This window comes from Cebidichthys violaceus, unplaced genomic scaffold (assembly GCF_023349555.1).
Source record: "Cebidichthys violaceus isolate CVI_PGR_0920_01 unplaced genomic scaffold, fCebVio1.0.p SCAF_142, whole genome shotgun sequence".
Classification (NCBI taxonomy): domain Eukaryota; kingdom Metazoa; phylum Chordata; class Actinopteri; order Perciformes; family Stichaeidae; genus Cebidichthys; species Cebidichthys violaceus.
The window spans coordinates 84,889-112,873 of NW_027176310.1; the positions used below are offsets into that span (position 1 = coordinate 84,889).

General features: G+C 37.2%; 1 protein-coding gene and 1 long non-coding RNA gene across 2 annotated transcripts; both read right to left on the minus strand.

The window, feature by feature from the left end:
• Positions 1–5,048: 5,048 nt before the first annotated feature.
• Positions 5,049–27,946, minus strand: tmprss15 (transmembrane serine protease 15). Its single transcript, XM_068709313.1, has 28 exons — positions 27,737–27,946; positions 27,530–27,648; positions 20,609–20,676; positions 20,014–20,156; positions 19,873–19,923; positions 18,591–18,620; positions 17,784–17,903; positions 17,556–17,664; positions 17,325–17,434; positions 16,963–17,103; positions 16,713–16,868; positions 16,419–16,524; positions 16,015–16,159; positions 15,793–15,934; positions 15,161–15,250; positions 13,903–14,028; positions 13,647–13,790; positions 13,452–13,562; positions 13,244–13,367; positions 12,467–12,562; positions 12,007–12,056; positions 11,831–11,902; positions 11,602–11,746; positions 10,793–10,974; positions 8,933–9,028; positions 6,085–6,224; positions 5,833–5,887; positions 5,049–5,717 (listed from the first exon to the last, which is right to left on the minus strand). The coding sequence occupies exons 1-28, from the start codon at positions 27,846–27,848 to the stop codon at positions 5,587–5,589; spliced, it is 3,114 nt and encodes a 1,037-aa protein (XP_068565414.1). The 5' UTR covers positions 27,849–27,946; the 3' UTR covers positions 5,049–5,586.
• On the minus strand, positions 21,719–24,211 carry LOC137871478 (uncharacterized). Its single transcript, XR_011102814.1, has 6 exons — positions 24,119–24,211; positions 23,172–23,236; positions 23,028–23,061; positions 22,769–22,937; positions 22,541–22,649; positions 21,719–22,265 (listed from the first exon to the last, which is right to left on the minus strand). It is a non-coding gene; the product is annotated as an uncharacterized lncRNA (long non-coding RNA).
• Positions 27,947–27,985: the final 39 nt, after the last annotated feature.

The window sequence follows — 27,985 nt, forward strand, 5'->3', positions numbered from 1 at the left end:
ACATTGCTGAAAATACAGAAATGAGAGAGTACCTGTCTGAAAAATGTTGAAGCCCAAAAGCATTTAAACTGCACTGCTGAAAACCCTTCTAGTTGACTTTTCTAACTATGGTGACAGTAGCTGAAAATATGAGAAAGAAGGCTTTGAAAATTGAAGTTTAACAGGATTTGAAGATTTTCTCCATAGATATCTTATTCAAAACAAATTGCAAAAAGCTTAATAATTCAAAAATGTAAAGATTATAAATATGAAAAGTCATATCACCCTCTCCTGAAAGAGCTGAAAATTTTGATATTTGAATGGTTTCTGTGGCTTAAACAATGTGTAGTAGTAGTGATATTTGTAGTAGTAGTAGAAGTTGTAGTTGTAGTAGAAGTATTGTTTGAAGTAGAAGTATTAGTAGCAATAGAGATATTTAAAGTAGTAGTAGAAGTTGTAGTTGTAGTAGAAGTATTATTAGTAGTAGAAGTATTCGTAATTCGAAGAAGTAGTAGAAGTAGTCGTAGTAATAGCTGTAGTATTGGTTGTTGTATTTAATATAACTGTAGTAGTAGTAGAAGTAGTAGTATGAGTAACAGTAATGACAGTATTTGAAGTAGCAGTAATAGCAGTAGTAGAAATACTAGTAGCATTCATACTTTTAGCTGTAGTAGTATTAGTATTGGTAGTAGCATGAATAGCAGCAGTAGTAGTAGTAGTAGCAGTTGTAGTATAAGTAATAGTAGTACTGGTAGTATTAGCAGTAGTGGTAGTAATAATAGCAGTAGTAGTAGTAGTGGTAATAGTTGCAACAACAAAAGTTGTAGTAGAAGTAGTATTAGTAGTATTAGTAGCAGTAGTAGTAATACTAGAAATATTTTCAGCAGTAGTAGTAGTTGTCGTAGTATTAGTAAGAGCATTAATTATTTCAACAAAAAAAGCCTCATTTTGAGCTTAATGTTTAAATACAGTTAATCCATGGGGCTTTTATTTTGAAAGGGTGGGGCTGGGTGGGTTAGACAGGAGGAGAGGAGACTGAATCATAATGTTAGATAAACACAAACAGGTTATTAAATGACAGGCTTCATCAAAAGCATTTCAGTTGGAATTCATTCGGTGGGGCTTGTACTTTAAAATGGTGTGTGCATGTGTGTGTGTGTGTGTGGGGGGTCCTCTAAAAGTCTCTAATACCTGAATGACTGTATAAGAGATACACACGCAGAGAGAGAGAGACACACAGAGAGATAGAGAGACACACAGAGAGAGAGATACACACGCAGAGAGAGAGAGAGAGACACACAGAGAGATAGAGAGACACACAGAGAAAGAGATACACACGCAGAGAGAGAGAGACACAGAGAGATAGAGTGAGGCTTGTGTCTGTGAGTCTGTGTGTTTATAAACATCAGTAATTAGCTCAAGTACGAACACCTGTGAGCCTGGCTGCCTTTTCATGAGAAAAGACTGGGAAACACCTGTCAAACAAAACCCCAAAACCCCATAACCATAGCCCCTATTGCTCCAATATTAATACTGGAGAGGGAGGATGACTTGAAGAACAGATCATGCGAAAATTGTGTCTGTAGTGTAAAAAAAAGTGGCTTCAATGGCGATTTAGAAATGGGGTACGGTTGTCTGTGCAAGACTTTTTTGAAGTACGTTTTAACATTGGGGTCTATGGAGGAGAAAGTTGGTTTTCCTCTCAAGTAAAGGCTTTTGTGCCAAATGTGTAAATCTGTGAGATTCCACAGTCATATGTCTACGACAAGGACAAGATTAGCTACGTTTCCATCCAAAAATTATGCATGTAGAGTGAAAATTGAGGAGTCAGTCGCAAAAGACAAATATTTTTTTCACAGGAATCTCAAGCTTCTCTTCACTCTAGCGATGACATCACGCACTCTAAGCTGCGCAATACACACCCATTATAAAAGCAGAAAAGGACTGAAAAACACATAAAAGCAAAATTGCTACAGCTCAAAAAGTATAAAAGATATCAAAATGATTATAACATACAATCATTGATCAGGGTTTTCTCAACATTTGGAAGTTTAAATGGTGTCTGTAGCTGAAAGTATGAGGAAGTAGAATGATCTGAAAGTTGAACAAGTTTAAGAGGATTTGAAAAGTTTCTCCATAGACATTCCATTAAAAAAAAAATTGCAAAATGCTTAATAATTAAAAAAGTTGAAAGATTAGAAACATAAAAAGACATAGCACCCCTCTCCTGAAAAAGCTGAACATTTTCATATTTGAACGGTTTCTGTAGCTGAAAAGATGCTGAAGTTATTAAGTGCCAAAATACGTACGGAAGAAATAGTTGAAGAATAAAGATTAGGATAACAATACTTGGAATGCTGAATCAGCATTCCAACAACTAGAAAATGCATTTCCTGCTGAAAATGCGTTGGAATGCTGAAAGCTGAAATGAATTGCAAAAACATTGCTGAAAATACAGAAATGAGAGAGTACCTGTCTGAAAAATGTTGAAGCCCAAAAGCTTTTAAACTGCACTGCTGAAAACCCTTCTAGTTGACATTTCTAACTATGGTGTCAGTAGCTGAAAATATGAGAAAGAAGAAGGCTTTGAAAGTTGAAGTTTAACAGGATTTGAAGATTTTCTCCATAGATATCTTATTCAAAACAAATTGCAAAAAGCTTAATAATTCAAAAATGTAAAGATTATAAATATGAAAAGTCATATCACCCTCTCCTGAAAGAGCTGAAAATTTTGATATTTGAATGGTTTCTGTGGCTTAAACAATGTGTAGTAGTAGTGATATTTGTAGTAGTAGTAGAAGTTGTAGTTGTAGTAGAAGTATTGTTTAAAGTAGAAGTATTAGTAGCAATAGAGATACTTAAAGTAGTAGTAGAAGTTGTAGTTGTAGTAGAAGTATTATTAGTAGTAGAAGTATTCGTAATTCGAAGAAGTAGTAGAAGTAGTCGTAGTAGTAATAGCTGTAGTATTGGTTGTTGTATTTAATATAACAGTAGTAGTAGTAGAAGAAGTAGTAGTATGAGTAACAGTAATGACAGTATTTGAAGTAGCAGTAATAGCAGTAGTAGAAATACTAGTAGCATTCATACTTTTAGCTGTAGTAGTATTAGTATTGGTAGTAGCATGAATAGTAGCAGTAGTAGTAGTAGTAGTAGCAGTTGTAGTATAAGTAATAGTAGTACTGGTAGTATTAGCAGTAGTGGTAGTAATAATTGCAGTAGTAGTAGTGGTAATAGTTGCAACAACAAAAGTTGTAGTAGAAGTAGTATTAGTAGCAGTAGTAGTAATACTTGAAATATTAGCAGCAGTAGTAGTAGTTGTCGTAGTATTAGTAAGAGCATTAATTATTTCAACAAAAAAAGCCTCATTTTGAGCTTAGTGTTTAAATACAGTTAATCCATGGGGCTTTTATTTTGAAAGGGTGGGGCTGGGTGGGTTAGACAGGAGGAGAGGAGACTGAATCATAATGTTAGATAAACACAAACAGGTTATTAAATGACAGGCTTCATCAAAAGCATTTCAGTTGGAATTCATTCGGTGGGGCTTGTACTTTAAAATGGTGTGTGCGTGTGTGTGTGTGTGTGGGGGGGGGGTCCTCTAAAAGTCTCTAATACCTGAATGACTGTATAAGAGATACACACACAGAGAGAGAGAGACACACAGAGAGATAGAGAGACACACAGAGAGAGAGAGATACACACGCAGAGAGAGAGAGAGACACAGAGAGATAGAGAGACACACAGAGAAAGAGATACACACGCAGAGAGAGAGAGACACAGAGAGATAGAGTGAGGCTTGTGTCTGTGAGTCTGTGTGTTTATAAACATCAGTAATTAGCTCAAGTACGAACACCTGTGAGCCTGGCTGCCTTTTCATGAGAAAAGACTGGGAAACACCTGTCAAACAAAACCCCAAAAACCCCATAACCATAGCCCCTATTGCTCCAATATTAAGACTGGAGAGGGAGGATGACTTGAAGAACAGATCATGCGAAAATTGTGTCTGTAGTGTAAAAAAAAGTGGCTTCAATGGCGATTTAGAAATGGGGTACGGTTGTCTGTGCAAGACTTTTTTGAAGTACGTTTTAACATTGGGGTCTATGGAGGAGAAAGTTGGTTTTCCTCTCAAGTAAAGGCTTTTGTGCCAAATGTGTAAATCTGTGAGATTCCACAGTCATATGTCTACGACAAGGACAAGATTAGCTACGTTTCCATCCAAAAATTATGCATGTAGAGTGAAAATTGAGGAGTCAGTCGCAAAAGACAAATATTTTTTTCACAGGAATCTCAAGCTTCTCTTCACTCTAGCGATGACATCACGCACTCTAAGCTGCGCAATACACACCCATTATAAAAGCAGAAAAGGACTGAAAAACACATAAAAGCAAAATTGCTACAGCTCAAAAAGTATAAAAGATATCAAAATGATTATAACATACAATCATTGATCAGGGTTTTCTCAACATTTGAAAGTTTAAATGGTGTCTGTAGCTGAAAGTATGAGGAAGTAGAATGATCTGAAAGTTGAACAAGTTTAAGAGGATTTGAAAAGTTTCTCCATAGACATCCCATTCAAAAAAAAATTGCAAAATGCTTAATAATTAAAAAAGTTGAAAGATTAGAAACATAAAAAGACATAGCACCCCTCTCCTGAAAAAGCTGAACATTTTCATATTCAAACGGTTTCTGTAGCTTAAGAAATGTGTAAGTTATTAAGTGCCAAAATACGTACGGAAGAAATAGTTGAAGAATAAAGATTAGGATAACAATACTTGGAATGCTGAATCAGCATTCCAACAATAATAAGCCCGCAGGATTACAGTCAGTGTGCTTTGGCACAGGCAGTATTACTGCCTTGTGCCACAAAGCCACACTGAATTACCAATGTTGATGCACTTATTGTAAGTCGCTTTGGATAAAAGCGTCTGCTAAATGACTGTAATGTAATGTAAGACTTCTGCGAATCAAATACAGATACTAATACCAGGAGGGCCCACAGAGCATGCGCACTAGCGTTTCCTTTAGCCCCGCCTCCCTGCCCTCACTGTTCTTCTTCTGGTATTTTAAGTCTGTTAATGAAGAATCATGCTTTATTAAATAAACAGTGAAATAATACATTCACATTGTATGTGTAAATGCATGACGTCATACAGAAAGAAGTGTTTTCATTTATTCTCATTTTCTAATCAACTTTATTACATTTTATGACTTCATAATAAATGAAGTTTAAAATGATTAATTATTAATGATTATTTTAAAGTATGCAGTTAAAAAATACATGAACTCAACTTGATATTCTGATTAAATCTCATAAAATAAAGTAAATCATATAATATTAACTCATATATATTACATCATGTATACAAGCTTTATTTATAATTTAACTAAGTTACAAAAACATTTTTCAAATATTCTCTCATCAAATAAGTTTACAGTTTAATTATTAAAATAATGATTACGTTCTCATCAAAACATCTTTTAATAAGAGCTTCACTCTTAGGAGGAGGAGGATCAGCAGCAGGAGGAGGAGGAAGAGGAGGAGGAGGAGGAGGAGGAGGAGGAGGAGGATCAGCTGCAGGAGGAGGAGGAAGAGGAGGAGGAGGAGGAGAATCAGCAGCAGGAGGAGGAGGAAGAGGAAGAGGAGCGTCTGGTCTGAGCAATCCAGGAGCTGAAGGCAGAGACTCGTGCGTAGACTCCAGGTCTCTCAGGACGACCACAGCCAATCCCAAAAGAGGTCACACCTATAGACCAATCAGAACACAGCTTCATTATACTGTATGTGTGTGTGTGTGTGTGCATGTGTGTGCGTGTGTGTGTGTGTGTGTGTGTGTGTGTGTGTGTGTGTGTGTGACTGACCAATAAGAGTCCAGTATCCGTTATCCAGACACATCAATGGACCTCCAGAGTCGCCCTGAAAAAAACATGTTCAAACTTTATTAACAAAAACAACAATAAACAGGACCAGGAAGCAGGATTTGGGTCAGTGAGGTAACTTCAGAGGAGAAACGTTCAGGGAACCAGAGAACCATCTACTGTCTAGGTGGTGGGTCTAGGTTTAGGTCTAGGTGGTCCAGGTGAGTCCAGGTGAGTCCAGGTGGTCTAGGTTACCTGACAGGAGTCCACTCCCCCCTCCAGGTACCCGGCACACAGCATGCTGGAGGTGATGTTGTACTCAGGTAACTGAAGCTGACACTGATCCTGAACCAGCAGAGGAACCTCAGCCTCCTGGAGAACATCTGGGAGAGAACCTGAGAGAGACAGGCAGGTGGAGAGAGAGACAGACAGGTGGAGAGAGAGAGAGACAGACAGGTGGTGAGAGAGAGACAGACAGGTGGAAAGAGAGACAGACAGGTGGAGAGAGACAGAGGTGGAGAGAGAGAGAGAGAGAGAGAGAGAGAGAGAGAGGTGGTGAGAGAGAGACAGACAGGTGGAGAGAGAGAGAGACAGACAGGTGGAAAGAGAGACAGACAGGTGGTGAGAGAGAGACAGACAGGTGGAGAGAGAGACAGACAGGTGGAAAGAGAGACAGACAGGTGGTGAGAGAGAAACAGGTGGTGAGAGAGAGACACAGGTGGTGAGAGAGAGACTGTATACGGTATATAGTACCGTATTTTTCGGACTATAAGGCGCACTTAAAATCCTTAAATTTTCTCAAAAATTGACAGTGCGCCTTATAATCCAGCGCGCCTTATGTATGGTTACTTGTTGTGCTTATTGATCGATGTTATGTGGTAAAATGCGCTCAAAAATCTGTCGAAATATGTAAGTACGACTTTGGTAAGCAACGAAGCCGCTCCGCTCAATGGATATTCGGAGCATTACGGTACGCTGTGTCACTACCTGATCGGCCCCGTAACAGGAATGTAATGTCTAAACTAAAAGTCAAAATCGATCAATAAGCACAACAAGTAACCATCGGTCGCAACTGTCGTCCGAGCTTTCACGAAAGCTGGAATCATCACTGAACAGCCAAGTACCGATAACAGCAACAAGACTGACTCAGAAAATGACGAGAGGGATTCGGGCATTCTTGATGCCGAAATCGCATAGCTGTTTCACTCAGACACTGAAGATGAAGAATTTGATGGATTTGTGGAAGAGGAATGAATCAATAAGTGAGTGTATTTTTCTGTACCGGTATTTGTTGTTACAACTGAGTTGAATAAAGTTTGATTTACCGGACTGTGTTGTTTTGCTTAATGCGCCTTATAATCCGGTGCGGTTTATGTGTGAACACAAACACATTAATTCACAGTGCGCCTTATAATCCGAAAAATACGGTATATAGTATACAGTATGTAGTACAGTATATAGTATATAGTATAGTATATAGTATACAGTATGTAGTACAGTATACAGTATATAGTATATAGTATAGTATATAGTATACAGTATGTAGTTTATAGTATACAGTATGTAGTATATAGTATACAGTATGTAGTATAGTATATAGTATAGTATATAGTATACAGTATGTAGTATATAGTATACAGTATATAGTATATAGTATACAGTGTGTAGTATATAGTATATAGTATACAGTATGTAGTATATAGTATACAGTATGTAGTATATAGTATACAGTATATAGTATATAGTATACAGTATGTAGTATAGTATATAGTATATAGTATAGTATATAGTATACAGTATGTAGTATATAGTATACAGTATATAGTATATAGTATGTAGTATATAGTATACAGTATATAGTATATAGTATACAGTATGTAGTATAGTATATAGTATATAGTATAGTATATAGTATACAGTATGTAGTTTATAGTATACAGTATGTAGTATATAGTATACAGTATATAGTATACAGTATGTAGTATAGTATATAGTATAGTATATAGTATACAGTATGTAGTATATAGTATACAGTATGTAGTATATAGTATACAGTATATAGTATACAGTATGTAGTATAGTATATAGTATATAGTATACAGTATGTAGTATATAGTATACAGTATATAGTATATAGTATACAGTATATAGTATATAGTATACAGTATGTAGTATATAGTATACAGTATGTAGTATAGTATATAGTATACAGTATGTAGTATATAGTATACAGTATGTAGTATACAGTATATAGTATATAGTATACAGTATGTAGTATAGTATATAGTATAGTATATAGTATACAGTATGTAGTATATAGTATACAGTATATAGTATATAGTATACAGAATGTAGTATAGTATATAGTATATAGTATAGTATATAGTATACAGTGTGTAGTATATAGTATACAGTATGTAGTATATAGTATACAGTGTGTAGTATATAGTATATGTACTATATCAGGGGTCTTCAACGTTTTTCAGGCCAAGGACCCCAAACCGACAGAGAGATGGACCCCCGACTATATATATTGTATAACATTGTGTTTTATATTAAAGTGGGCCTCGTGCCATGTATAAACATACCTGTTATTGTGCATTCAATACTAAGCTATTGAAATAATACACAGGTTCATGTCTTCATGTTTGTATTTTAGAGGTACAGTGAGTAGGCGGTCGTGACACTGACATTCATGAACACACCTCGTCAACTGATACCAATACCAATATCAACATTGTCTGTCAATTGCATGATAATCATGCATACAAGATATTCAAATTTACGTTTTTATTTTAAACATAAATGTGGAAACTAAAATGAGTGATGGCCTATTAGTGCCACTGCCATGCGTAAACATACCTGTTATCTTGCATACAATGCTGAACTATTACAATAATGGACAGATTCATGTTTGAAAAAATAAATAAAATAAAAATAAAAAAAGGTCTAATCAACCAAACATTTCACGACCCCCCTGCAGTACCTCCGCAGACCCCCTAGGGGTCGCAGACCCCCAGTTGAAGACCTCTGTACTATAATATATATACTATAGTATGTATAGTATACATAGTGTGTATTATATAAAGTATTTTATAATAACCTTGTTCAGCATATCGACCCCATCCAGCGATCAAACATCTGGTTCCAGCTGTGAAGTCCTGACCTTCAGCAGGTAAACAGAGCGGCTGGATGAGCTCTGTAAAACATTATTAATAATCTTATTATATTATTATTACATTATTATTATTATATTATTATTATATTAGTATCATTATTATTATTATATTATATTAGTATCATTATTATTATTATTATTATTATATTATATTATTGTATTATTATTACATTATTATTATTATTATATTATTATTATATTAGTATCATTATTATTATATTATTATTATTATTATTATTATATTATTATTATTATATTATATATTATGATCATTATTATTATATTATTATTATTATTAGACCCTAACCCTACTGACGGGTGAAGCTGATTGGTTGTTAATATATTAATTTAATAGTGTTATTACTGACGGATGAAGCTGATTGGTTGTTAATTTATTAATTTCATAGTGTTATTACTGACAGATGAAGCTGATTGGTTGTTAATTTATTAATTTAATAGTGTTATTACTGACGGATGAAGCTGATTGGTTGTTAATATATTAATTTAATAGTGTTATTACTGACGGGTGAAGCTGATTGGTTGTTAATTTATTAATTTATTAGTGTTATTACTGACGGATGAAGCTGATTGGTTGTTAATTTATTAATTTAATAGTGTTATTACTGACAGATGAAGCTGATTGGTTGTTAATTTTTTAATTTAATAGTGTTATTACTGACGGATGAAGCTGATTGGTTGTTAATATATTAATTTATTAGTGTTTTTATTGACGAGTGAAGCTGATTGGTTGTTAATTTATTAATTTATTAGTGTTACTGACGGATGAAGCTGATTGGTTGTTAATTTATTAATTTATTAGTGTTTTTATTGACGAGTGAAGCTGATTGGTTGTTAATTTATTAATTTATTAGTGTTGTTACTGACGGGTGAAGCTGATTGGTTGTTAATATATTAATTTATTAGCGTTGTTACTGACGGGTGAAGCTGATTGGTTGTTAATTTATTAATTTATTAGTGTTGTTACTGACGGATGAAGCTGATTGGTTGTTAATATATTAATGTATTAGTGTTTTTATGGATGAGTGAAGCTGATTGGTTGTTAATTTATTAATTTATTAGTGTTTTTATTGACGAGTGAAGCTGATTGGTTGTTAATTTATTAATTTATTAGTGTTGTTACTGACGGATGAAGCTGATTGGTTGTTAATTCATTAATTTATTAGTGTTGTTACTGACGGGTGAAGCTGATTGGTTGTTAATATATTAATTTATTAATTTATTAGTGTTGTTACTGACGGGTGAAGCTGATTGGTTGTTAATTTATTCATTTATTAGTGTTGTTACTGACGGGTGAAGCTGATTGGTTGTTAATTTATTAATTTATTAGTGTTGTTACTGACGGGTGAAGCTGATTGGTTGTTAATTTATTAATTTATTAATTTATTAGTGTTGTTACTGACGGGTGAAGCTGATTGGTTGTTAATATATTAATTTATTAGTGTTGTTACTGACGGGTGAAGCTGATTGGTTGTTAATTCATTAATTTATTAGCGTTGTTACTGACGGGTGAAGCTGATTGGTTGTTAATTTATTAATTTATTAGTGTTGTTACTGACGGATGAAGCTGATTGGTTGTTAATATATTAATTTATTAGCGTTGTTACTGACGGATGAAGCTGATTGGTTGTTAATATATTAATTTATTAGCGTTGTTACTGACGGATGAAGCTGATTGGTTGTTAATATATTGATTTATTAGCGTTGTTACTGACGGGTGAAGCTGATTGGTTGTTAATTTATTAATTTATTAGCGTTGTTACTGACGGGTGAAGCTGATTGGATGATCCAGGTGCATCATGGCAATGTCGGCCTGTTTGGTTCGTCTGTTGTATTTTCTGTTGAAGACGATTCGATCGACTCGTCGGGTCTGAACCTCCAAAGAGTTACTGTCACTTTGAGAGTGAAGACCGAAAACAGCAGACCACGAATCAAGATGGACGTTCTTCCTGTGGAACAAAACACGGACAGAAAATAAAAGATTTCAGAAAAATAAAAAAGTAAAATATGTTTATTTACATTTAAGGTGGAAATAAGACTTAATTTGTCATCAGTTACTATTTTCATTTAAGTAGAACTTTAAGCTTCAGTTTCAGGTTTTACTTAAATGTGTAACATTTATAAAATACATGAAAATATAATCAAAAGAGTTTATAAACATTTAACAACTTAATATAAAAGTAGATCAACAACTCTGTCTGTCATTGTTTGTGAAGTTTTATTTACAGCTTTCATAAAGACACAGTTCTTAAAAATGCTATAAATATAATACACATATATATATGTAAATATATAATATATATAAATATAATATATATAATATATGTAAATATAAATATAATATATATCTCTAGATATAAATAAATATACAAATATATCATAGATATAAATAAATATACAAATATATCATATATATAAATATAATATATATATTTATATATATAAACTATATACATAATTATATACTTTATATAAATATGAAATATATATTTTTGTATATAAACATAAAATATTTATGTTTATATATATATATATATATATATTTAAACATAAATAAAGTATTAGTGTTCTCTCACCCGTAAACACAATGTGCAGCGGTCAGCAGCCAGTCTCGACCAATCAGTGAAGCTCCACATATGTGACCCCCCCTCCACTGCAGAGAGACTATCCATGGCCACGCCCCCTTCTCAGCGTCGACCCCCCCGACCACTCTGACGTCACCTGACAGGTATCAACAAACACAAACTACAGTCAGGATCCGACCAACCAGACGAGGTCAGATTCTAGCTGATAGGAGTCTGTTACCTTCACCAGGTTTCCTCTCTGTTGATTGGTCCGTCTCCTTCGTTTCATTAGTGACATAACGAACACCACAAGCTAAAAAAAACACAGCGTCAATCCTCTTAAAAAAGTTAGTTTCACCTGAAACAGCCTTAAGATGACATGAACAACTTAACTTTAGTGTTTGTCAGCGTACTCACGTTGGTTGTCACAGTTCAGAGAAATCACTTCTTCACTGACGCAGGTTTCACTGTAAAAACAACAAAATCATTCATTATCTTCTATTGGATAAACTCAGGTCTTATGACTCAACTTCAGTTCCTGCATCTTATTCTGGATCTGGTTGTACTTCATTCCTGAGGTCTGGTTTTGGTTAGTTGTATTTGTTGTTGTTGTAGTTGTAGGTGTATTTCTGGTTGTAGTTCTAGTTCTACTTCTAGTTGTAGTTGTAGTTCTGGTTCTGGTTCTAGTTTAAGTTTTACTTCTAGTTGTAGTTCTACTTGTAGTTGTAGTTCTACTGTAGTTGTAGTTGTAGTTTTAGTTCTTTGCTTTTAGGGTTCCATTGCTGTCTGGTTGATATTCTAGTTGTGATTCTGGTTCTGGTTCTAGTTTAAGTTCTAGTTCTATTCTAGTTAAGGTTCAGGTTCTGGTCTTCAGTACCTGATACTGGTATTCAGAGTCCCGTTACTGGTGACCGTGATGGATGTAAACGGTGAATCTTGTGGCCGAGCCGGCAGCAGCATGGTTTCCCCCGACCTGCAGAGTCAGGAACAACAAATGAAGTTCTAGCGCAAGTTCAGACAGGAAGACTATCCCCTCATGCTTGGCTTAAAGGCCTTTCTCCATACGGCTCTCCCACTAGCAGCACGTACACTATACCGGCTGTCACTGTCAGAGGTGTCATAGACTCAATCAGCTGTTAGTCAGCCGGGTCGCCCTCAGCCAATAGCGCTCAGGCACACCCTCTTCGTCAGCCTATCAGCATGCTGCTGTCTACTTTTAAAGGTGCTGCATCCCCGCTGCCAGCGTCTGCTGCTGTTTCATGCGACCCTCCTCCTCCCCAGCACCATCCGTCTTCGCCGATTCAGCACTCCATCATCATCATCTCCAGCCAATTCCAGCCGATCCTCCAGCCACCACCACCAGTGTCTGGACTCCTCGGGGGGATTGTTATTGTTGCCGCTCAGGGCAATCACAACTCGATCACAAATCTCCTCGGCGAGTTCAAGCGCCAAATAATTTCTGCGTAACTAATTAATGCATCATTCCGTCATAATAAAATGTTAACTACTAATCAGTCACTTGTCTCTCCTGATTGAAATAGATTAGAGTCTTTTTTTTGTCCCACTAGAACCTTGTTTAATCTACCTGTTACAACAGGTGAGACGTGTCTGTATCCCAGGTACTGACAGGTGAAAACAGACAGGTGAGAGTTACCTGTATCCCAGGTACTGACAGGTGAAGTCAGACAGGTTAGAGTTCCAGGTGTCAGCACACACAGTGAGCAGCGAGGAAACAAGTTGAAACTGAAGACGACTGGAACTGTTCACCTGCAACACAACTGAAACACACACACACGTACCTGTCTAACACACCTGTATTGTGATAATAAACATAAAGGTGAAGCTTCACCTGATCGACTCACCACAGTCGGCCTCATCGGAGGCGTCGGGACAGTCAACCTCGCCATCACATTGACCGTTGCCATCGATACAACTTCCTGTCTGACACCTGAACTGACTAGCTGCACACGCAGCTGATCACAAACAATCAACAATCAATATCATAATAATAATATAATATAATAATCAATAACACAGACATGTGAGCCTGAGCTCACCTGGTGACCCCAGGTTGATCCCTGAGGTGAAGTTGGCTCTGAATCCTCGGCCGTGACCCGATTCGTCCGTAAAGAACCAGACTGACATCTGATTGGTCGAGGAGAACAACTCATGGGCGGGGCCAGCGCTGCCAGTGAGGACAGCTGGAACAAGTTATCTGTACATTGTTACCTGAAGCAGAACAGTCACCTGTATACACACACACACCTGGTGAGGAGGAAGCTGAAAGGGATTATGGGTAAAACATAACCTCACCCAGTAAGTTGGAGTTTGGCCCCGCCCCATCTCGCACCTCTACAATGTCATAGGTCGCCTCGACATCAAAGTCAAGGAAGTGGAGCTGGATGTTTCGACCCTCACCTGTGTGCAGAGTCCACACACCTGCAGCAGCAAAGGATCATGGGTAAGGTGAGGTGAGTTTGAAAACATACATTTTTCTTTGTTAAAACCAGTGAAGATCAGTACAGAGATATAAGTCAAGTATTATAAGTTATTAGTACAAGTCAGGGACGTGCGGTCAGGGGAGCCAGGAGGTAGAGCCTCACCTGCCATCATGACAAGTAAAAAACAAATAATGCTAGAATAAAAAAGATATTCATATTTCTCTACTGATCTGTGCTATAAATGTAATTTCTGTATGATTCCAATCATTTCAAGCATTTTTATAATCATAACCTCTGAATGATGTCATATCCTGTTCAAACAGAGGAGACAGTGAGGTGAGACAGTGACCAGCTGTTCCTCACCTCACTGTGAATCATCACTAACTGTTGAGTCTTTTTCTGTCTCATTGTTTGTCACCACTGTAATATCTGTAGACACTTTTATTAGATGTCCTTTCTTTACATAGAATAATGTATTTCACGTCTGTGTAGAACATGTTTAGTGTTGATCTGACATTAAACCGCAGTGAAGCACAGAGAGGCAAACAGTACCTCTGACTCACTGAAGGGGGCGAGAGAGAGCCCACGGGTCGGTTCATGCTTGTTCTGTCATTGCTCTTCTTCTACACTTCTCTTCTTCTTCTACACTTTTCTTCTTCTTATATTTTGCTTTGACCACAAAAATGTAAGATTCTATATCCAAGCTTAAAAATGTCTCAAAAAACAAGGAAATGTGACCAAATCAACATCAGTTCAACGTCGGACAGGTAAAGTAATCTTGTATGTGTTTGTTGTTCTCTTTATACATCCGGGGTTGTTACACAGATTATCGAAGAATCTCACGATTTTCGCGGGTGGCTCCAGCGCTCCGCTTCTGAAACGCTCCCGGTGGAATCAAATATGTACTTTACCTATGTGTGTGTAAATAATGCTGATATGAAAAACAACCAGAAGTCAATGTGCAGGCTGCCAATTGAATGGTGATTTAAGCTTCTCTATTGGGTTGATATATTTGTAAATCTGACTCATGTAGTGTCAGTGCCTCACCAGACACGAACCTCACCGCACGTCACTGGTACAAGTACAGGTATTAGAACATGTAAGAAGTACAACATTTAGAGTGTACTCACACTGAGCCTTGTTTCCATAGGATTGTGGGTAATTTGGCGAGTTGAAGGTGGAGTTTGGCTCCCAGATGTCAAAGGGTCCTCCACAGTCAGCTGGCCCAATCAGAGCAGAAGGAATCAATCACATGTTCTTCATACGCTCACATTCTGGATAATTTTGTCTTATTGATCGTCTGTGTTGTAGTTTCATAGACTCTTTCTTATCAGTATAGGGGCGTGGTCTGTGTCTTACCCGTTATAGGGGCGTGGTCTATTTCTTATCGTTATAGGGGTGTGGTCTGTGTCTTACATGATATAGGGGCGTGGTCTGTGTCTTACCTGGTATAGGGGCGTGGTCTGTGTCTTATCTGGTATAGGGGCGTGGTCTGTGTCTTACCTGGTATAGGGGCGTGGTCTGTGTCTTACCTGGTATAGGTTCGTGGTCTGTGTCTTATCTGGTATAGGGGCGTGGCTGTGTCTTACATGATATAGTGGCGTGGTCTGTGTCTTACCTGGTATAGGGGCGTGGTCTATTTCTTATCGTTATAGGGGTGTGGTCTGTGTCTTACATGATAAAGGGGTGTGGTCTGTGTCTTACATGATAAAGGGGCGTGGTCTGTGTCTTATCTGGTATAGGGCCGTGGTCTGTGTCTTACCTGGTATAGGGGGAGGGGTTGCTGGAGCAGGCACATTGGTTGGTTCTGGGGGGGCGGGGCCACAGGGCTCTGATGTCAGTGTGATGTCATCCAGAGCGATGTCATTCCTCACCCCTCCTTTCTTCAGCCCTTCAAACACCACCTACAGAGGTCAGCGGTAACACTGATTGAGTGATTATTGATCAGCTGACTAACGATCACTTCCTGTATGATGTCACTGACCATGGTCTCTGTTGTCAGGTTCAGGGTCACCTGGCCGTAGTTCCAGTTGTCTCCATAGTTCCCGTCTCTGAGGAACACCACGGTAACAGCAGGTTGAGACAGAAAGACTCTGAGACGGTGGACGTCTTCACCAAACATGTGGTACCTGAGGACAGGTGTTCATTTATTGTTTCAATAACTTCTTTCTTTTCTGTCTCGTTTACTTTTTGTCTGTTTTTTTATGTTAACTTGTTAATTGTTTTCTTACAATCAGTTTTGTGACTTTCTACATAACAATAGTTTATTTGAGGACTTTGAGGATTTAGAGTGCATCAAAGCACAGAGACAGAACTGGTGAAAATAACTAATGAACTTCTAATTGATCAGACAAATGATTATAATTAGTTTATGTAGCTGTTGTTTACCAGAAGCTCAGACACATTGGCTGAGTGGGAGGAGTCAGAGGGAGGCTGTAGATCCTAAAGCTCTTCAGCCATTGGCCGGGACTCAGAGGAGTGACCACGTAGAAACCTGAACCAGACACACAACACCATCAAAACTACTGATGCTGCTACAAACAACAACAACAACATATATATATATATATATATATATATATATATATATATATATATATATATATATGTTGATGACATCATTATATGTCATCATTATATGTCATATATATATATGTTGATGACATCATTTTAAAGACTCACCTGAGCTGTTACTCAGCGTGTGGTCGATACTCGGCCCGCTTAGTGGAGGGAATGTGGAGCCGCTGGTTCGAATCCAGTCTCCATCATCGTCATAGTCTTGCTGCTGCCTCCAGAAACACATGCCCTGCTCAAAGGTACAGGTCAGCTTCTCCTCGTCTGAACACACACACACACACACACACACACAGGTCCAGTACAGTACCACACTTTACAGTTATACATATTAAGTATAATAATAATAAAGTGTTACTGGAGAGGTCGGAAAGGTTGGCTGCTCTGTAGGTGGCGTTGAACCCTGACAGGTTGATGACATCATCAGTGATAAACTCAACCGTTGATTGGTCGGTCAGCAGCCATACGGTCCCAAGAGGGGCGGAGCCTGAGAGCTCAGCTGTCAATCATATGAGAAGATGTGTGGTCAGGTTGTAAAAACTGTGTGTGTCTGTGTGTGTGTGTAAGTGTCTCTCTGTGTGTGTTTGTATGTGTGTGTGTGTGTGTGTGTATGTGTCTCTGTGTGTGTATGAGTGTGTGTGTCTCTGTGTGTGTGTATGTGTGTGTGTGTATGTGTCTCTGTGTGTGTGTGTGTGTGTGTGTGTGTGTGTGTGTCTTTACCTGTCAGATGTTTCTTTGCTCCGATGTTTTCATAAAGTTTCAGAACGTCAATATTTTCTTCTGTTTCAAAATGATGGAAGTTGATCTGAACAGAAAATCCTGGATTGACTCTGAAAACAAACTTTTACTGTCAACAACCTGCTTTTATTGTGAAAGTCTGTGCAGTGTGTGTGTGTGTGTGTGTGTGTGTGTGTGTGTGTGTGTGTGTGTGTGTGTGATTTCATGTTTTACCTGATGATCCAGCGACAGAAGCTGCTATTTTTATACGTTTCTGAGACGTCTGATGAACTGAAGGAACCAATCAGATCGCTCAGAACGAACTGTCCGTCACACGCCGTCACTATAGATAAATGGACAGGAATGCTTTAATATAAACCAGGTTTAATATAAAGCAGGTTTAATATAAACCAGGTTTATATATATGTATACATCTATATCATCATCATCTTCATCACTGACCACAGCGAGCTGCGTCTTCATCAGAGCCATCGTCACAGTCATGGACTCCGTCACAGAGCTGATCGATCAGAACACACGTTGATCGATCGTCACATGACGTCTGGTGAGGAGGACACTTTACTGAGAAGTTTAATAAAACACGTTTATTTAAATAGAGTTTAAAGAGAGTTTAAATAGAGTTTAAAGACTGAGTCGCTGTTGTTGAAAGTTTCAAGATTTAATTATATTGTAAAAAAAGTTCAAAGAAAGTTTAAAGAGTTTAAAGAGAGTTTAAAGATAGTTTAACAAGAGTTTAAAGATAGTTTAAAGATAGTTTAAAGAGTTTAAAGATAGTTTAACAAAAGTTTACAGCGTTTAAGGAAACTTCAGAGACTTAAAAAGAGTTGAAAAGTTTTAAAACAGTTTACAGAGAGTTTAAATAGAGTTTAAAGACTGAGTCGCTGTTGTTGAAAGCTTCAAGATTATGTAAATTTATTATATTGTAAAAAAGTTTAAAGAGATTAAAGAGAGTTTAAAGATAGTTTAACAAAAGTTTAAAGAGAGTTTTAAAAGAGTTTAAATAGAGTTTAAAGAGTTTAAATAGAGTTTAAAGAGAGTTTAAAGAGAGTTCAAAGAGTTTAAATAGAGTTTAAATAGAGTTTAAAGAGTTTAAAGAGTTTAAATAGAGTTTAAAGAGTTTAAATAGAGTTTGAAGAGAGTTTAAACCGAGTTTAAATTGAGTCTAAAGAGAGTTTAAATAGAGTTTACAGAGAGTTTAAATAGAGTTTGTAGAGAGTTTAAATCAAGTTTAAATAGAGGTTTTCTCACCTGTTGTAGGTGAGACACTCGTTGGAGCAGCTGTTGTTAAAAGTTTCAAGATTATTACAAAGATAATTTAAGTAGAGTTTAAAGAAAGTTCATACAGTCACCTTTTAAACCCTAGGCCTATTTTCAGGCCTCAGCTCGAAAAAAGACAGCCCATACGAAAGTGAGTGTAGTGTTGCAACTGTAAGGGCTATTTAAAAAAAAAAAATTCTTAAAAAGATTAGATTTTTGAGATGTGTTGAGTCATGTAAATATCAGTATATATGTTACAGGTTAACATAAGATTAAGATGGAACACAGCACAACATTGAAAATTCTAAATCTCGCTGGGAAAAAACAGCAATTTCAGGATATTTTTTTTTTTAAATTATGGAAATCCAAGATTTAAAATATTCCCAGCTCTTATAACTACTGATAAAGGCTCTCTATACACATTTATACATAGATACAGTGAAGCATTCATAAAATATAGAGCATATAAAATTGCAAAATTGATGAAATATTCCAATATTTGAATAAAAAAATATTTTTTAAATTAAAAAACACTATATATCACTTCTGTGTATCACTCCTGATGTTCAATAAATCAAAAGACAGAAGATTGGGCTTTATTGATTGTTTTAAGCTCTTTCTAAGCCCTTTTTATGTTCCTTCAACTGTTTCAGATTCAGCCCACTCTCTCTGTTTAGGGCTGTATGTCCGTAATCTCCGTCAAGCGGACATGCTTTTGCATGCTGCATGTTTGTAGGTAGCACGTTGCTAACGGACAGTAGCAGCTGTTTTCTCCGGTCTTTTCCAGTCATATTGAGTTATGATTTATGATATTTTGTTATTTGTTTGCTTGGCTGATGGGAGATGTGTTTGTCTCATGTAGAAGTGACCTAGTTCATGTTGTTCCCAGGACGCTGAGGTTTCTGCAGAACTATAACTTATATTCGTTCTTCGTGGGTTCTCTGCCAGTTACTTTTAACACAAAACTTTCTAAGTTTTCATGTACTAGGTCCCCCAATTGGGGGACCCTCGGGCTTATAAGAGAGTTCAAAGAAAGCTTTCAGGAGAGTTTTAAATAGTGTTAAAGAAAGTTTAAAGTATATTAAAGTACAAACTGAAAATAAAGATTCGAAAATATATTTTTTAGAGATCAAAGAAAGTTCAAGTTGAGTTTACAGAGAATAAAAATAGACATTTAAAGTAAATCTATAGAGAGTTTTAATAGAGTTTAAACTGTCTATAGTTTAAAAAGTTTAAATAGAGTTTAAACTCTCTATAGTTTAGAGTTTCTCACCTGTTGTAGGTGAGACGCTCGTCGGAGCAGCTGTTGTCTCGTCTTGTTTCTCTGAAGGAACAAATGTGAGTCAAAAAAAAGTATAGTAAGTTTTAATAAACTTATATGATCTAATAGACCTCACAGTGACCTCACACTCACCAGTGATCTTAATGCTGTTTCTGTCAATCACCAATCCTTTAGCCCCGCCCTCCTGAAGCCCCGCCCCCAGCTGCTGCTCTGTCTCCTTCACATCGATCAGCTGATTGAACCAAGCGTCAAAGTTCACCACCACACTGCCCCGGCTGAGGAGAAACAATCAATAAAGATTAAAACAATCAATACTTAAAACAATCAATAAAAATTAAAACAATCAATAAAAATTAAAACAATCAATACTTAAAACAATCAATAAAGATTAAAACAATCAATACAGATTAAAACAATCAATACAGATTAAAACAATCAATACAGATTAAAACAATCAATGAAGATTAAAACAATCAATACAGATTAAAACAATCAATGAAGATTAAAACAATCAATAAAGATTAAAACAATAAAGATTAAAACAATCAATAAAGATTAAAACATCAGCTGATCAAAACATTTATCCAAACTTTAATTTGATTTAATCTGTCAGAATCATCATCTGTTTGCCTGTATGATCAATATAAATACCTATATTATATATGTATATATATGTATATATATATACATATATATATATATATATACATATATATATATCTCTGACCTGAAGTATAAAACGTGACACGACTTGAACTCCAGTCCGATCTCACTGCGACCGAACGCCTCCGAAACCTGTCGACCAATCAGAAGACAGACTGAGATCAGGTTTAACAAAGAACTCAGACACAGATTATGACATCATTCACACATGATGTCACTGACACCTGACATCATCAGTTATTATTATTATTATTATTATGTGTTATACACATTTAAACCTGAATAAACTCAAACCTCTGAGTCTGAGTAGTTGTACTTTATAGTGTCTATATTGATGTGCACTTTATAGTGTATATACTTTGTGTGTACTTTATAGTGTCTATATTGGTGTGTACTTTATAGTGTCTATACTTAGTGTCTACGTTATAGTGTACATACTTAGTGTGTACTTTATGTCTATACTTAGGTTCTACATCATAGTTATATTGGTGCATACTTTATAGTGTATATATTGTATACTTCCTAGTGTCAACACTTAAGGTGTCCCAGGTGAAAAATAAATATGCTAAATATATTTAATCTTAGCATACTTGAGTATACTCTAGTATACTTGAAGCCCTACTAATCATCAGTATACTTAAAGAGTGCTATTTTGGAACAACTTATTTTGTACTTAGTAGATTTTAGTTGTGATTAAATACTAGTTATGGACAATTTGAAGTGTATTTAGTATATTTATTTGTGCTAAATTGGAACAACTTAAAGTATACTTGGTACAATTTAAGTATATGACTGTGTATGTATTAATATACATGCTGATAGCCAACTTAAATTATACTTTTTTTGTGTTTTAAGTATATTTGAAATGTATTAGGAGTATTTTACAAATATGTAAATATTACAATATTAATATATTTATATTGTGGTAGTAGTATACCAAAAGTTATACTTTTGGCTTATTCCAATTACTAAGAAAGCACACTTTCTTATTACTATGCTATATTACTTTGTATACATCACAATATTATAAATGTATTACCAGTATCCTAAATGCTGAATGAGCTTCCCAGATAGTAATCAAACACTTTATTGAAATTCAAATATATTCTTAATATATTATATTTATCATAGTACATTGCAAATACACTGCCAAGAATTGTACTATTTGCGTAAGTCTAACAATTTGCAAATTAAAACTTTAAACACTTTCAAATAATTGTAATATAATGTATTTGAGAAATATAAGAAAAATATACTTAAGAGAGCAAAACATGTTCTGATTTAAGTTTACATGGTACATGTATTACTAAACAACAGAATGTTTCAGATTAAAACACAGAAGAACACTGAACCATCAACAAGAATTGCACCGCTGCAGACTCTCGCTCACTAAATAGAAACACAAACATGATCCACGTTATGTTCCCTAAATAGAAACACAAACATGATCCACGTTATGTTCCCTAAATAGAAACACAAACATGATCCACGTTATGTTCCCTAAATAGAAACACAAACATGATCCACGTTATGTTCCCTAAATAGAAACACAAACATGATCCACGTTATGTTCCCTAAATAGAAACACAAACATGATCCACGTTATGTTCCCTAAATAGAAACAAACATGATCCACGTTATGTTCCTTTCTTTTGGTTGAACTGCTCGTTCACTTCCGTCTGATGAGGCTCTCGTCTGCGGAGACTCTTGAATAACAGCGTCTGTTAAGAGAAGAGAAGAGAGATGATGTCACAGCATATTCATACAACATTTTCTTCTATTTTGACTACACAGGAAATCCTGTTAAACCAATATTATTTTTTGAACAGTAAATCAGGATTAACTTGAGGAACTAGATCAATATGATGCTAATATTCCTACCAGTGCAGGTCAAACATATTTCATCACTGGTGGTGTGTTTACCACCAACATGTGATCCTGCTGCTTTATAAATCACAGAAGCCTTAAATTGTCTACATACGACTCAAATTACGACCTGTTTTGGCAACGTCCAGTTGTCTTTTAGGAGGTCCCACTTTCCCAGACTTCCCACTCAGGGTGGACAGTGGAAAGACCTCCTTTGTGAACACCAGGGCAGACGGCTCCTGGCAAAAAAGGGTCATGCGTGATCGATTAATCTGTCACTGTGCTGCCAGCCGAGGTGTGCTGTACATGAGAGAACCAGTGGAACACATTAATATACAGTTGGAGGATCTCTACCTACCTGTTATGAATTGATAGACGTTGTTCACATATGAAGACGACGAGCCGGATCTTCCTTCCAGCTCCTCCTCTATGGCTGACGACCATCATTATGTTGTCTGTGTATTTGTCAAGCTGTGCCCGGAACGTGGCTTGACCAAAGTGGTTATATGCATGAATTCTGCATTTACCTGAAAAAAACAGTGAAAGAAATGTTTTATTGTTATAGCAATGCAATGATGAAGCAATTCATACCTACTTCCTACTGATTTTCCACACACCTTACATTCCCATACGCCCATTCACATATTCTACCTAAAGGAGAGAAAAAACAACAAGGTCAAGATAGAACCAACGTTTCTGCAGAAAACTATGGCTTAGTTCATATAGAACGTATCAATGCCATCATATGTCATGTTACTCACCTGCATTGAGAAGTTGTCTGGACAAGACGTGATCTACTTTGTTGATTCGGCCCGTAGTGTTGTACCTGAAAGTAATGGAAAATATTACAAGATTAGTTTTAAACCAGGATGACAAACAACCAGCTGCAGAGGTGCGTCTGCCTGATCTTGCATTGTACATATTTTATTATATATTATTCCATATTTCGTTGTCAATACACCAAATCACATTCCCTGAATATGAAACCATAACATTAATTGGCAATAAATCGGGTTTATTTTATTTATTTTTTCAGGCCACCGCAGTATAACGAGCCACTTATACTGTAATGTCAACCACCTGTGTAAAGCTCTCTGCAGTTTAGCTCGTGCCGAGCTCGAGCAGCAGGTGCAGCCGGTTAAGATGTAGGTAGTCTGTGTTAATGACGCAGCCTGAGCGGCATTAGCATAACCGGCGGTAGCCTAGACAACCATTAGCAGCAGGAGGGCGTTCCGCCTCGGGGCATCGTGAAACGAAGCCTAGCATCAGGCGCGGGTTGCGACAGCAGTGCACGACAACCAGCGTTGTTACCTTTCACGCGGTGTTTCTAGCTGGTGCTGAGCCTGATAGCACGTGCTAGTGAACCACGGTGCGACTATAGCCACATGGTGGAAGTTAGCTGTTGACGCACGCGGCCTGAGCGGCAGCAGCTTGGTGAGCGGAGAGTTCTCTACCGAAGGTCCTCTGCTTTGGAAGCAACGTCGCGACGAAGCCAGAGTATTTCACAATCAGCGCAACTATGCTAACCGGCGCCAAAGCCGCTAGCTCGTGCTAACTCACATAGCAGGCCGTTCAGAATCCTCGGACACGTGCTAACCTAAATTCACCAACCTCTCAAATATAATCGTCAGAAGAACCATATCCGTCTTCATAAAACAAATACTTCTAAAATAACATGTTACTTAAGATGGCAGATGATTGGACTTACCTTATAACTCGGTCCTGCTCGGTCGGTCAGAATCTGATCAGAATGCCAAGTCCACGCTCAGAGTCACGTGTCACGTTGGTGAAGTGACGTTTCCTTACGCAGAGCGTCACGTGATGATTCAGTCACGTAAAGTTTACTTGATTTGTCTACATTCAGGTTATACTAAAGCATATTTACTAAATGTTTAAGTGTTTGAATGAATAAACTTTTGATTTCATACATTTCAGCTACATTTTACTTAAACATATTATTGAATGATTATGAGTGTAGCTATTTGTGTACTTTATACAATTTTGATAATTTAAACAATTGTAAAGGTTATAAAGGGGCTTTCGGTGCATCATTCTTCTAATACACATAATCAATAATAATTAACATTTTCCTCAAGAAATATACACATATTGTACTGAAATATAAGCATGAAAATAGTTTCAAAATGTGCATCCGGTGCATTTGTTTCAATGGTAATTTAGAGCATACATTTTGAAATATAAAAAAAATATGTTTGAAAACAAAGTTCAAAGAAGTACATTTAAGTAATTGCACAGAACTTTAACTTAAAGTATATTTTTTAATAATATATTTCTTGAAAGTATACTACTGTACAATTATTTTAAAGTGTGTTGAAAGTTGAATTTTGAAAAAAGGTGAAAGCGTAACTTTTGTATACTTTCTATATATTTACAGAAAGTACAATTCTTTGATAGTATATTTGCAGTGTACTATTGAAAATGTCAGTATATTTTAAATACAAAAAAGTACATTTTGTTTTCGCCTGGGTAGTCTATATTGAATGTATTTTATAGTGTCTAATTTGGTGGGTACCTTATAGTGTATATAATTAGTGTGTACTTTATAGTGTCTAGACTTAAGGTGTACTATACAATATGCCTATTGTGTACTTTATAGTGTCTATATTGGTGTCTACTTATTGTGTCTATACTTAGTGTGTACTTTCTATTTTCTATATTTAGTGTGTACTCTACAGTGTGTATACTTAGTGTGTACTTAAGACTGCCTATTTCGGTGGGTACTTTATAGTATATATACTTAATGTGTACTTCCTAGTGTCTACACTTAAGGTGTACTAAATAGTGTCTATATTTAGTGTGTATTTTATAGTGTCTACATTTAATGTGTACTTTTTTGTGTGTATTTCATATGGTCTATACCTATTGTGTACTTGGCTATACTCAGCGTGTACTTAGTGTTGGGCCCATGTGCTTTGAATCAAAGGAATCAGTCCTTCCCATTTTGCAGAGCAACCTGATTTGGGGTTGATAAGGGCCAAACCACCAATAAACAATTTCACACATCCTTGTGAAATCCTGAGGTAGTTTGGTTGAGAGAACGCACCGCTGCTCTCATTGGACGAGACCAGGGATGCCGAGGCGGGACTTCCGGTTTTATGGCCGGAAGCGACAAGCTTATAAAACCACTGAGCACGCCTGAAAGCGTCGCCATTCAATGGGATTCAATTCGCATGTGACGAGGCACGCAACGTTGCTGTTTTTTTAAAAGCAAATCCTAGGTTTAACAGTTTTAGATTCGCTGGACGTATCTACTGGACTTGCCGCCTTGCTGCTTGTCGCCGAAATGGGTTTCCTCAGGAGGGTGGCTGGCATCTCCCTTAGAGATAGGGTGAGAAGTTCGGTCATCCGTGAGGGACTCGGAGTAGAGCCGCTGCTTCTTTGCGTGGAACGGAGCCAGTTGAGGTGGTTCGGGCATCTGGTGAGGATGCCACCCGGGCGCCTCCCTAGGGAGGTGTTCCAGGCACGACCGGCTGGGAGGAGACCCCGAGGGAGGCCCGGGACCAGGTGGAGGGACTATATCTCCAAACTGGCCTGGGAGCGCCTCGGGATCCCCCAGTCAGAGCTGGCTGATGTGGCCCGGGAAAGGGAAGTTTGGGGTCCCCTGCTGGAGCTGTTGCCCCCACGACCCGATCCCGGATAAGCGGACAAAGATGAATGAATGAATGAAAAAGGTATCTACTGGACTGTTTGTTTGTTTTGTTTTTGTTCGCATCCTGGAAGAGGAAACGGACAATTTTCCTGCAGAGGTACAGAAACGGATTCTTCAGACAGAGAGAAGCACATTTCTCCTCTCCACCCAAGCCGCCTTTGTTCCAGCCGCAAGTAAAGGAGCATTCCTTACCGAGCCGAAGGAAATATCTCTGACAGAGTTTTTCATCACCGAGCCCCGCCGTCTAAGTTCCGCCGGAGGACTGACCGATCAGATTTAGGTGTTTGTGTTGCTTAAATTACTGTCATTTTTATAACGTGGTGTATGCTCAACAATCACAGAGATTAACGACGAGATCGTTAATGCTGTGTATTTCAATACTGCCGCGATCGTGTTGAGATAATTCATCGCTAGCGGAGGCGGAAGTTGTTTCTCATCAGTTCAAAGGTCAAGTCTGTGCGACTCAAAGATCGTCAGCTGTGTTTCTGTAGATGAGAGAACAATCTTCCGTACTCCACCGCGGCGGGGAGGATCTTATTTTGTTTTTGGAGGATTTATTTTGTTTTGTTTGCTTTCTCTCTTATTTTACATATAGCTTTAAGCTAATGTAGCTCCGGGGTTACGCTAACTGCTTCAGACACGTGTAGATAACGAGAGCTCTATTGTCTTCCGCCATTTTAGAGTCTCGCGCCATCTTGTGGTCTCGTGAGAGACGCCGTCACGTTTTAGATTACGTCATAAATTGTCTGAGCTGTTCTCTCGCCCCTCCCCCCTACACACACGCAGCATGCACACACACACACACACACACACACACACACACACATACACACACACACACACACACACACACATACACACACACACACACACACACACACCTCCCTCTTACCACAGTTTGTTGATTTTAGATAGCGTGCTCATGAATGTATAGTTGTTGTTAGTTTTAGATATTAGTTGATTAGATCATTATTATTGGAACTTAATGAACTCTGTTTTACTTTATAGAGCAGCTGTCTGTGGTGACTTTGTGCATGTGCATTATGATTATAGCTGATATGTGTGCTCAAACTTAAACCTTCACTTTCACTCTGAATGTGTAACAGTACTTTGACTGTTGACATTGTGAGTGAATATTAATTATGAGACTTAGTTTATAGTTTGGTTATTGGTCCCTGTTCTCAGGGTGGTGCCCTGTTATTATTAATAATTATTAATAATTCTATTGATGTCAATAATTTAGTTTTCTTATGTGCTGATAACTCAAACACGCTCCTTTTCATTCCCGCATTAGTGTGTACTTATTAATGTCAAATTATTACACATGCATACACTGATCAATACTAACCCTCTCCCTTTGCTGTCTTTCACAATAAAAGCTGATGATGTAAGCAGTTGCTTGATGTTAAACCTACCTGTTATTTTCAAAATAAAAGCCCATGATCTCACCAGCTGTTGGACGTCGTAGGCCAAAGATTTAAACTGCAGACTGCTCGAGTTCTTCAGCTCTTCAGAGAAAACAGCTCCTTCTATGATCGACATCCGACCGCTGAGCACTGTTGGTTCACCTCAACACACAAACGGCAGCAACACAGCGATCGATAATATCTTCTGACACCTGATCGGTTATTTAAAGATTATTAAAAACATGTTTACCTTCAGTCTTCAGGCTGATCCATGAAACTACAACCAGTCCGACACAACAGGCGAGAAGAAGTAAAGACACGACAGAGAGGAGAAACTCCAGAGACGACAGAGCTCGCTTCATGTTGACAACTGTAGTCAATCAGTCAATCTTCAGCTTCTCGTTAACATGAAGAATCAGACTCACCTGTCTCTCCTGCTGCAGACTTAGTTCACCTGTTCTCTTCACCTGTTAACGACTCTAATCGTCTTTTATTGAGC

Excerpts from the sequence above, each read along its gene's own strand:
- tmprss15 (XM_068709313.1), bottom strand. The coding sequence starts at position 27,848 with ATGAAGCGAGCTCTGTCGTCTCTGGAGTTTCTCCTCTCTGTCGTGTCT. Across the intron at positions 18,621-19,872 it reads GAGCGTCTCACCTACAACAG|CTGCTCCAACGAGTGTCTCA; the intron begins GTGAGAAACTCT and ends TTTTAACAACAG. Across the intron at positions 14,029-15,160 it reads CTATGGAAACAAGGCTCAGT|GTGTGTGGACTCTGCACACA; the intron begins GTGAGTACACTC and ends TTGCTGCTGCAG.